The sequence below is a fragment of the Erythrolamprus reginae genome, chromosome 3 (assembly GCF_031021105.1).
Source record: "Erythrolamprus reginae isolate rEryReg1 chromosome 3, rEryReg1.hap1, whole genome shotgun sequence".
Lineage (NCBI taxonomy): Eukaryota > Metazoa > Chordata > Lepidosauria > Squamata > Dipsadidae > Erythrolamprus > Erythrolamprus reginae.
Window position 1 is genome coordinate 195,515,406 of NC_091952.1, and position 12,510 is coordinate 195,527,915.

The following is a 12,510-nucleotide window of genomic DNA, read 5'->3' on the forward strand; positions in this document are numbered from 1 at the left end:
TTGATAAGAAGAGAAATATTTTTAATTTTCATTACCTATTTAAAAAGAAATTACAATCTAAGGAATACAAACAGTACAGTATTTCTCCAAATATTACCCATGCCTACATACCAACCACAATTAATTTAACAGTGAAAATACTCCACTGTGAAATAGAAAATCCAAGCCATTAATAATGAAGTTCTGGTATTCCAACACACACAGAACCCATACACATGAAAGAGCTGTTGAATCATGTAAGCTCTTCACAAGGTTTTCTAAAGAAAATGCCCACTAATACAGGTTTCAAAACAGGGTAACATTTCTAATGATTGCAGCAAATACTGATCCAGACTCATTTCAGTGCTTACAAATTTACTAGTCTACAACTTTATACCACCCAACAGCATCTTGCAGCAGATCTCAAACGATAATCCTTGGAAATTTATTTTGCAACAAGTGTAACAGTAAGTAGACTTGTGGTCCTTGGCAATGTAATTTGTAGTCTTATAATTTGTAACAATATAATTACCAAATTCTTTATTCCTTAAATGTTTTAATTGGCAGCAGTTACAATATTGTATTAGTACATTATGATCAGATCTTCATACAGTACTGTGACAACTGTCACAATACAACTTTAAGGAGTCAATGTGACAATCTGTACCTGAAAACACCCTGAGTATTCCAGAAAACTCATCTTTCGTCAAAAGTAGGAACCTAGCCATACCACACAAAAAGTAAAAGGCATAACACATATAATGTATATACACCACATACAAATAGCAACAAAAATCCATCTGTCACAGACAGGCAGCCATAACTCAAATATAAGCATGGTTGCTTCCTGCACACACTTAAACATAAAAATATAAAATAGCTGTCAGTTTCGATGCTTGATCACGTCATCTGTATTTCATTGTTCTCTTCTTCCTTTTAAAATTTTTCAAATGCAAAAATCAAGTACAGACCTGGGAGAGAAAGAAGTAAAATATTAACAGCCTGATCTCATGTCAAAAATGTTCTCACAATTAAGATGTTCCCAATACTCATTTCTTTTTGTACATATACAAACCTGAAACTATGTAAGTTCTATTCATATATACTAAATTATTATCATTATCATTCATAATATAGCCTGAACTACTTCTAATGTGTATATACAGAAAGCACATGTACTTGTTGTTATACACTGGTCAAAAAAATAAAGGGAACACTTAAACAACACAATATAACTCCAAGTAAATCAAACTTCTGTGAAATGAAACTGTCCACTTAGGAAGCAACACTGATTGACAATCAATTTCACATGCTGTTGTACACATTCAACTTTGTACAGAACAATGTATTCAATGAGAATATTTCATTCATTCAGATCTAGGATGTTATTTTAGTGTTCACTTTATTTAAGAGATCATTATCATTATTTGAGTGTTCCCTTTACTTAAAAGATCATTATTTTTTAAAAATAAAAGTAGTCCTCGATTTACAACCTCAAATGAACCCAAAATTTGTTGCTGTTAAGTCACTCATTTGTTAAGTGGGTTTTGCTCCATTTTACAATCTTTCTAGCTACAGTTGGTGAATCATTGCAGTTGTTAATAAGAGTTGTTTAAGTGAATCTGGCTTCCCCGTTGTGACATGACTCCAGGACACTGCAACTGTCATAAATATGAACCAATTGCCAAGCTCCCAAATTTTGATCACATGACCATGGAATTGCTGCAATGATTATGTGACTTTTTTCACTGTGATTATAACTTTGAACGGTCATCAAAAGAACTATTGTAGATTAATAAGTAATTTACATTGGGGGGGGAAGTATTTAGTCAGACACCAATTGTGCAAGTTCCCCCACTTAAAAAGATGAGAGAGGCCTGTAATTGACATCATAGGTAGACCTCAACTATGAGAGACAACATGATAAAACACATCCAGAAAATCACATTGTCTGATTTTTAACGAATTTCTTTGCAAATTATGGTGGAAAATAAGTATTTGGTCATCTACAAACAAGCAAGATTTCTGGCAAGATTTCTGGCTCTCACAGACCTGTAACTTCTTCTTTAAGAGGCTCCTCTGTCCTCCACTCATTACCTGTAGTAATGGCACCTGTTTGAATTTGTTATCAGTTTAAAAGACACCTGTCCAACACCTCAAATCATCACACTCCAAACTCCACTATGGTGAAGACCACTGAGCTGTCAAAGGACACCAGAAACAAAATTGTATCCCTGCACCAGGCTGGGAAGGCAATAGGCAAGCAGCTTGGTGTGAAGAAATCAACTCTGGGAACAATAATTAGAAAATGGAAGACATATAATAATCTCCCTTGATCTGGGACTATACGCAAGATCTCATCCTGTGGGGTCAAAATGATCACAAGAACGGTGAACCAAAATCCCAGACCCACATGGGGGAACCTAGTGAATGACCTGCAGAGAGCTGGGACTAACGTAACAAAGGCTACCATCAGTAACACACTACGCCACCAGGGACTCAAGATTCTGCAGTGCCAGACGTGTCCCCCTGCTTAAGCCAGTACATATCTGGGCCCATCTGAAGTTTGCTAGAGAGCATTTGGATGATCCAGAAGAGTATTGGGAGAATGTCATATGGTCAGATGAAACCAAAGAGGAACTGTTTGGTAGAAACACAACTCATTGTGTTTGGAGGAGGAAGAATGCTGAGTTGCATCCAAAAATATTTCATTAGAGATGATAAGCTACATTTCTGCTACAGATGATGACATTATGTGCATAGCATAAACTTTCAATACATCCCTCAGATTAATTGCTCAGGACCTCCCTGTAAACAACATTCCTGGTTTTGCTGTCTAGTTGGAGGATGACCAGGCTGTCCGTTGAACTAACTCTGGAGCATGAGACATAGAATTGGCCATGGGAGAAACAGACAGCTTCCTTTATATATACAGTAATACCTCGTCTTACGAACTTAATTGGTTTCGGAAGGAGGTTCGTAAGACGAAACAATGTTTCCCATAGGAAACAATGTAAAAGTGATTAATGCATGCAAGGGGGGGGGGAGAATTGCAAAATGGCGCTCCGCTGGGCGCCACCGCCCGGCTGTCACCTTTTAAAACAGCCAGGGGGCTCTCTCGGCATTCTCCCGAACACGAACTTTTGCCGAACTTTTCGGGTTCGGGTTCAGGAGGACGCTGAGAAGAGCCGACGCCTGCCTGTCACCTTCTGAAACAGCTGGGGGGCTTCTCGGTGTTCTCCCGAACGCCTAACCCAGAGGTTCGGCAAAAGTTCAGGTTCAAGTTCTAGAGGCTGCCGAGAAGCGCCCAGCTGTTTCAGAAGGTTATAGTTGGGTGCTGCCGCCCGGCAGGGCACCGTTTTTGCAATCGGCGGCGGCATTTTCGGCCGATCTGGAGGCTGAAACGGAAGTGGGGAATCCCAATAGGGAATTCCATGGGCGGAGCTTTGACGTCACGAAGACGTCCTTCCTGGAGGCCATGTTTCGGCCGACAATAGCAAGACAAATGCAGAAATGTTGCTAAGCAAACATAAAACAAATATTTTATAACTATTCCAGGAATTTTCAAACACTGCTTGCAATACATACTTGTTGCTTCCCATTCAGGTTTACTAATTGTTCCCTAAAAGGAAAGAGAAAGAAATTTAAAAGATTATTTTTTTCTGAAGTTCTCCTATACTTTAGAAAGCTAAACCGAATTCTACAATATTATAATACTATAATAGCATCTTCTTTGGCCTTAAGCAGTTAGAAGCTGAACATTGGATTAATACAAAGATCTCATACTTTAAAAATATATAAAAACTTACTGCCAGCAGTGAAATGCTCCAGGTTCACCCCAATGTGCCTGTCAGTTGTCACAGAGCTGGTCGCGATAACAGAACAAGGCTCCGCCCATCCACCCTGACACTGCCATTTGGGTTCTTTTACCCTCTGCGCATGCACAGAACGCTTTGTGCATGCACAGAAGGTAAAAGAACCCAAATGGTGACATCCAGGTGAATAGGCGGAGCCTCACGCTGCCTTCGTGACTGGCTCTCCCAACAACCAACAGGCACAAGCAAACTAGGAGCATTTCACTCTCCTTTTGGCCAGTTTTCAATTTTAAGCCATCTAAAGATAAGCTCTCAGAAGAAGCCTCCCATTTCTGTGAAATTAGAGGGATGGAAGATGCAAATATTATTTTCTGTGGTGGCGGCAATGTTATTGAGATATGATTTGGGCATTTTATCCACCTATTCTATTGCACAGGTGTCAAACTTGTGTCATCACATTACCATCATGTGACATTTCGCTATGTTTTTTTCCTATTTGCGGAGCTGAAGTGGGGGTAGCCTGCACATGACACATCCGACCCACAGGCCCCCAGTTTAAAACCCCTGAGCTTCTCTGCAACTTTTCACATACATTACAGTATACTGTGGCAAGCAAAGAAAGGAACTAACTTGGCTATAACTATTTATCTGCCTAGAGAAATTGCTTTTTTTACCTAGGAAATAACACTATTTCCCAATTTCTTAATATTACTATTAGTAGTCTTTATTATTTCAGCTACAATTGGGAACAGTAATCCAGTAGTTTAGTGAAGCAGTCACTAATGAAACCACATCTGTATTTATTATCTTACTTCAGCTTTCTTTTGCTTTATTCTTGTGAAGGTCATAAATGTAAGGATTGGTTATACAGTTACTTTTTCACCATCGCTGTAATTTTCAACCATCAGTAAATAATGACTACCTCTATTCTCTTAGAAAAATATTGTCTGCATACACAATAAAGCATACACAAGCAAACAAGGATAGCAATTTATTTGAAAATAACTATTTGTTATGTGGAGCAAAAAACACTTTCAAGAATAAAAACATAAAGGATTTTGTCAATTCATTTCTACGTTATTTGTATTTTCAAACAATAGCTGAACTCTCTTAAATTACTATGTTCTGAGCAGGTAGACAAGTTAATTAAAGTAACAATTTTCATGAATGTATCTACAAGACTGATGTTTATGAACAGCCCTGGTTATATATAAACATATCTCTGTAAGTTATTATGTGCCAATATCATACTTTAAAACAAACAACTGTGACTACACTACATATTTTTTTCTTTCTAAGGCTCAGAAATTTCAAATAATGACTGTTTTAAAAAGCAATTTGCTAGACAAGCAAACCTAATATTAACATGACACACACACAAAACTTCAGTACTTTCTTGCCCTTTCTGCAAACAGAAACCAATAATAAAATATGAATAGTTTCACCCTTGTACAGAAATTAAGAAGGGAGGGGGATCTCTCCCTGACATTTGGGCAATGAGGCAGACTGATTTCACAATCTATATCAAGTCAGCAACCTAAGAAAACTTTCTTCCTTCACAATGGCACCAGAACAGAAAGAATATGTGCTATAGGTGATCTAATATAGAGACCTAAGCCTATTCAACAGAGTGAAGTAAAATATCTTAAATTGCAAGACTTCAACCAAACTGATCTGGTTGACACAGATTGCTGTGTTCACACTGACATAAATGACTAATTCTTAATGTTTCAGGCAGATAAATAAAATTCTGCCAATACTTACAAAAGGTAGTTTTGCTTTTCCATCCTTCTTAAACATCTCGGCATGCTCGTAATCCTCTTTTATTTGTGAGACTAACCTGGAACCTTCATCAGCAGGGTATTTCTGAAAAATAGGTTAGGTAGAATTAGTGCAAATATAACTCATGGACAGCAAACTAAAAATTATATGAGCAGGTAATTATCTCCACAAAAAATGTACTTGTTATACACCACAACTTATATACCTCCTTCCACCCATTACAGAATTACAGAAGTGGTTTGTATTCAAGCTCTTTACAGAATAAGAACTACTTAGCTTTGACATGATACTATATTTATACCACCCCACATCTCTGATTAACCTTCTGCAATCAGATGCTGTCCAAATGTGTTGGAACTGCATTTCTCATAATTCCCAGTGTGCCTGACTGATGGCTGATGATTTCCACAAATGAGGAAAGTCAATAGCAATAACAAATTTAAAACAAATTATTATAAGTTACTCCCATTGTTTACATATATAATAACAATAATAATAATAACAACAACAACAACAACAACAACAGAGTTGGAAGTAACCTTGGAAGTAATCTTCTAGTCCAACCCCCTTCTTGGGCAGGAGACCCTAGATTACTTCAGACAAAATATCATCAATTAAATTTTAAATAATACCTTTTAATGTTTATTACAGAAGTGAGTAGCCAGTAACAAACGTCAAAACCTTAAAAGCACTTGATTCAAATGCAAATAAACATGGAAACTATTATAAAATTCCCTTTTAATCCAATGACAATACATTATTCAAAAAATACCTAATCCTTGACCAGACCAACAATTTAGGATAATACATATCTATATCTATATCAAGCAGTTACCTCCAATGCCATCATTTGTTGCAGAAGCATTTTATGTTCCATGTTCTTCACTTTATCTTCATAAAATTCCCGAAAGGTTTTTTTGTAGACTACTTTCATTTTATACTTCCTTGCCATTCTGCAAAGTAAATTTAATAGCATATCATGAAATTATTAATCCTCAAAATACTAAGTTTTCAAATAGTAAATTTACCACAACATGCAATATATGATAAGGAGGAATTATTTAAATCAACAAGCCCAACACTGTGCTCAATGTGGAAATCAAAATTAAAGTATCTGTCTCTCTAAATTATTTTCGAAGACATTCAATTCACTATCTCGAGTAATAACTATTTTAACTGTACAGAAATTTATTAAACACTTTAATTAGAATCTACTTTCACATAATACCTTTATTCTATTTTCTGAGTCTGAAACTACAGAGAACATGTTGTGGCATTGTCTATGAAGATTCTCAAGTCATTCAGGTCATGGTTGTCCCAAAGGTACTTTTTCAAAAGGCAACTGGACTTTTCTGTTTTTTTCCTTGAAGATGTTTCGCTTCTCATCCAAAAAGCTTCCTCAATTCTGAACGGAGGAGGGGGGTGACGAGCCGGGAGAGGATGATTTATATTCCTTGCAGTCAACTGGTCATTAACACTCTTTCTAAGAGTCCTTGAGATCATTTGGGGTTTATCTATTCCCTCAGGGTCACCTGAATCCAGGGCTAGAAGCAAAATATATTCAAAAAACAGAACAAAGGAAAGTCCAGTTGCCTTTTCAAAAAGCATCTTTGTGGCAATGTTGCAGCATTCTTTTGTTTGTCACTTATTCTAGTACTTGAAAAGGCGTATCTTACACTTTTTAAAATTGCCTCCATTTTTAAAAAATACTGCATCCAGTGCTAGAAGCAATACTTAAGTTAAAGTACAACTAATGGAGAGGAACAATTATTTTACATGATTTTGGAAATTGCATTTTTATGCAAGCAGCCTTAAATTACATTTGCCTTTTTTCCAGACACAACATCCTGCTAATTCTATGAACACTGGAAAGAAAGTTGGCATGCAATATTAATACTATAAGACCAAATCCATTCATTTTAATCAGTGCTAATTCTGTCTGTTTGAAAGAGGATGTAAAGAAGGAATAAAGAAAAAAGCTACAGCTAGTCCTCAGGTTATCTGCAATTGTCAAAGTTAAATACAGTGGTACCTCAAGATACGAACCCCTCGTCTTACGAACAACTTGTGATACGAACCCAGGGTTCAGAAAAATTTTGCCTCTTCTTACGAACTTTTTTCGAGTTACAAACCGGCATTCGGAGACTGCTGGGAAGCCGCGCGGCTGTTTTAAAAGGTGACAGCCGGGCGGCGGGGCTTCCCAGAAGCCTCCTGAACGCCGGTTCGTAACTCGAACAAAGTTCGTAAGAAGAGGCAAATTTTTTCTGAACCCCGGGTTCGGTTCGGAAGGTTGCTGGGAAGCCCCCCAGCCCGGCTGTCACCTTTTAAAACAGGCGCGCTGCTTCCCAGCTGTCTCCTGAAGCTGAACGCTAAAGCCGAACTTCCGCGTTCGGCTTCGGGAGACAGCTGGGAAGCGGCGCGCCTGTTTTAAAAGGTCGCAGCCAGCCTGGGGGGCTTTCCAGCACCCCCCCCGAACCCGGGTTCGGGGGGGTGCTGGCAAGCCCCCCAGGCCGGCTGCGACCTTTTAAAACAGTCGCACCGCTTCCCAGCTGTCTCCTGAAGCCGAACGCCAAAGCCGAACTTCCCCGTTCGGCTTCAGGAGACAGCTGGGAAGCGGCGCGGCTGTTTTAAAAGGTCGCAGCCGGCCTGGGGGGCTTCCCAGCATCCCCCGAACCCCGAACCCGGGTTCGGGGGGGTGCTGGGAAGCCCCCCAGGCCAGCTGTCACCTTTTAAAACAGCCACGTGGCTTCCCAGCAGTCGCCGAAAGCCGTTTTTTTGCGGGGGTTTTTTTGGTTGCACGAATTAATTGACTTTACATTGTTTCCTATGGGAAACAATGTTTCGTCTTACGAACCTTTCGTCTTACGAACCTCCTCCTTGCACCAATTAAGTTCGTATCATGAGGTATTACTGTAGTACAGTTATAAAGTGCCATATCCTAAAACTGCATCACTTAACAATGGCAATACCAGTTGCCATCATAACTCCAGAATGATGTGGATTGTTAAGTGAAGACCTCATATTACCATGGGAAGAATCAGAAATTCCAGGCAAACAGGTAACAGCCGCAGGTGGAAACTACAGATGGGAGGATGGGTACTGTGGCAGGGAGAATTCCCAGGTGGACACTACGAAATTTGGGCAAGAAAATGTTAGGCCCAATCTTGTCCATTTTTCAGCATCATCATATCTTTGTACGGTCATTAAATATACAGGTGTAACCTGAGGACTACTATATAATTCCAAATTGTGGACAAAAAGTAAGTTTGTTCGAATTCAACTATCCCTGGCTCTGTTATTCCTCAAGGAAATGTAACCTTAACATAGAAAAACTTAAAATAGGCAAAACCAACTTATGAACAACTCTGGCAAACATTTAAATAAAACACAGTATTTTTGTTGTTTTATAACCTACTTTTCTGTCAATTACTCAAAGTAGCAGACAATATTTAAAACATAAAGCAAAGAGTCTGAAAAGAAATAAAACTAAACTAACATGTAAAAAATAAGATTAGGCAAGAACTTACTCTTCCAGCAGTGGGAAATAAACCAGGAATTCTGGAACATCAACTACTCCTTCTAAGTGGAAGTCATATTTGCAACCAAACAAAGGATACTCTCCCTTTTTCTGAAACTTTACATTATATATTTCATTCCCAAATGAATTCGTTTCTGAAGATTCAAGGCGTTTTCTATACGGAAACATTTAAAAGGGCAATTACAACATTTGGTTGCACTTAAGAAGAGTTACAGCCAATTTAAAAAACACTAAGAAGTTAAATAAAGCCAAAATCCTTTTGGACAGAACAAAGTATCTTTAAAACAGTGAGGCATCAACATCTTACAAAAAACTTGGTGCAGCTGCTCAGAGGACCTTTTGAAGACTATCTGAACATTTTGTACATGTGGAAATTACTCCTACCAAGATTGATGGCATAGTGAGGCAGCTATGGAAAATGGAACAGCCTTGACACTTCAGTAAGGAGCATCAGATTTACCTCAACATGTTGGGGGAAATGACTTTTCAACAGGCACACTCAGAAAAGTGGTGGCTGCATGACTTTGGATATCCTGAATAACTTAATTAACAGAGGATAATCAAAGTCTAATGGCTGTGGAAGGCTTCAAATTAAAAGCAAAATGGTGTTTCAGAACATGGGCACATGCAAAAATACCATTTTTCTTAAACCAAAGAACTTTTGCCTTCCTAGGTTCAGCTGCCATATTCTTGATTTTAAATCCAAAATTCCACACAGCCAACTTAATAATTGTATTTTCCATCTTTGGCTGCAATTATCCATTATCTCATGGTTTCATATTCATTGTTTGGAAAAGTGAAAATTTGATATTTTAATGAACAGAAAATGCTTTTCTATATCTTAAGAGGGTAGGGTGCTTTTTAAGAGGGAGTCTGGAAATTTTAAAGTGTTAGGAATCCTGTGGACTAATAAAATACTGAATCAAACCAGACATACAATATTTCTAATTTACAAGATATTTATATTATACATTTACTTTAGATTATAGTCCCAAAATCCACAGACCAGAGCTGGATTGATTTGTTTATGTGCCAGGAAGGCAAGCAAATGAAACAGTCAAGGTGAATAATATGAGCAGATATTAATAATTATATTCATCAATGTTATGGCAGTACTTTGTTATGGCAATACTTTGTCCAATCAATTCCAAAAAACATGGTATTTGAAAATATCTGACTTAAAAAGTATTTTATTTATATGTTCTCACATAATTCATTCTAATCAACTTACACAAGTTCGTAACTATCTGGAGTTGTGCCAATGAAGTATCCTCCAGGGGAAAGTTGCTCACAAGCATTTTTAAGCATCATATCTGCTTGTTCATAGGTTTCAAATGAATAATGATACACAAACTGACAGCTGCAAATGTCAAAGTACATACTGCTATCCCTGTACTTTTTGGACAAAAGTTCCTGAAATTAATAAAAATGGGAAATAAAAATAAACACATTATTGTAGCATCCTAACTATAAAGCTTTTCAAAAACCTAACTAAAATTACCTTTTTATATTTAGTATATCAATATCTCTTATATCTTGATGAACTGAATTTTATGGAAAAAATATGTGGAGGTTTTTTCCCGGGGGAATAAAATAATGAAGAGAACGTTTTTAGGCAAACCATATGTAGATTTGGGACATAACAGTATACAGTAGTACCTCTAGATACGAGCTGCTCTACATGCGACTATTTCAAGATATGAGCCACGAGGGGAGAGACATTTCTGTTCTAGTCCCGAGCTCAAATTTGGGATACGAGCCGAGCGTCCACTAGGTGGCGCAAGAATCCTTGCTTTTGGTTATCTCGGAGGGGAAAAACAACGTCTAAAAGTTATTTGTTCCAGATACGAGTTGCCTCAACATACAAGCTCCCTTCTGGAATGAATTATGCTCGTATCTAGGGGTACTACTGTATAGAAAAATTGTTACATAACATTGTGAATATCTGAACATACGATTCCACATGGCATAAATGACAAATGTGTATTTGTCTTATTGAAATACAGTAACACAAATCTTTTAGTTTTAGAGAGGGAATGATTAAGACTAATTTCTAACTCCCTCTGCCAACAAGATTAGATTAATTATTCAGTCTATAAAATATGCAATTATCTTTCTAAGAGTTTAACAACTTTTTCTAAAGTTTTGCTTCAGTCATATTGACTACTTTCCACATTTTACCAAACGAATAAAAAATCTCAAAGTAATAAAAAGAAGATAAGTATATGAAACAACTATACCTTGGTGCTATCCGCAGTTATAAATTCTGCACTGAAAAATCTGTCATTCTGGCGACCACGATTTTTCATATCTTGGTAACGCTGTTCACACTGTTGTACAGATACATCAGCAATATCTATTTTTTAAGAAAGGCTGAAATATCACTCATTTGTGAGATTTAGCAAAAATGGAGGCTTAACTCAAACGAATGCCAAATACTTCTGATTTATAATACAGTACATCAGGTGTATTCAGAAAAAATATTAAATCAAACCTACAAGTAAGACCTTTGGGAAATGTTTAACACAATTATTTGCAATTAATACAATATAAGATAGTGCAGTTAAAGAGTGTTCATCGAAGAGTTTCAGTTAAAGAACAATTAGAAAGCATTTCAGTCACATAATGTAATACATATTTATTGCATACATAGCTGACATAAGTACATTTTTGTAAGGACAATAATGCACCTTACAATTCTAGATAGGAATCTAGCAGGTTGGCATGATAAATTTATTTATTAGATTTGTATGCTGCCCCTCTCTATAGACTTGGGGCGGCATAAATAGAATTTTGGATGTAAAATTAGTCAAATACAGTGATACCTCATCTTACGAACACCTCTTCATACAAACTTTTTGAGATACGAACCCGGTGTTTAAGATTTGTTTGCCTCTTCTTAAGAACCATTTTCACCCGAGCCTGGGTGTGTGGGCTCTCTTACTGCGAGTAAACTCTCTTACTGCCGCAGGGATCCCCTGCCTTGTGACTGCCACCGCCAGGATTTCCCATTTGCTTGCTGCCCCCGCCGGGATTCCCCGCCTCCTTTTGCTTGCAACTGCAGTCCCGAGGCGGGGAACGCCAGAGCTGCCCCATTTCCTTGTAAATTGTTGAGCCAGGGTGGCGCAGCAGGTAGAGTGCAGTACTGCAGGCCACTGAAGCTGACTGTAGATCTGAAGGTCAGCGGTTCAAATCTCATCACTGGCTCAAGGTTGATTCAGCCTTCCATCCTTCCGAGGTGGGTAAAATGAGGACCCGGATTGTGGGGGCAATAGGCTGGCTGTGTTAAAAAGTGCTATTGCTAACATGTTGTAAGCTGCCCTGAATCTAAGGAGAAGGGCGGCATAAAAATTAAATAAATAAAATTAAATAAATAAAATAAATAAACTTTCCCCT

The 12,510-nt window shown here is 37.8% G+C and overlaps 1 protein-coding gene across 2 annotated transcripts in view; it reads right to left on the reverse strand.

The window, feature by feature from the left end:
• The window catches only part of RNMT (RNA guanine-7 methyltransferase), a 24,260-nt gene continuing 11,750 nt past the window's right edge, over positions 1-12,510 (reverse strand). For both annotated transcript variants that reach the window (XM_070747467.1, XM_070747468.1), the window contains exons 5-11: positions 11,355-11,470; positions 10,346-10,527; positions 9,104-9,268; positions 6,412-6,529; positions 5,559-5,660; positions 3,568-3,601; positions 1-950 (exon numbers count right to left, since the gene is read on the reverse strand). In XM_070747467.1, the coding sequence (XP_070603568.1) occupies positions 916-950; positions 3,568-3,601; positions 5,559-5,660; positions 6,412-6,529; positions 9,104-9,268; positions 10,346-10,527; positions 11,355-11,470 (752 nt within the window). In that variant the 3' untranslated portion in view covers positions 1-915. The remainder of the gene's footprint in view (positions 951-3,567; positions 3,602-5,558; positions 5,661-6,411; positions 6,530-9,103; positions 9,269-10,345; positions 10,528-11,354; positions 11,471-12,510) is intronic.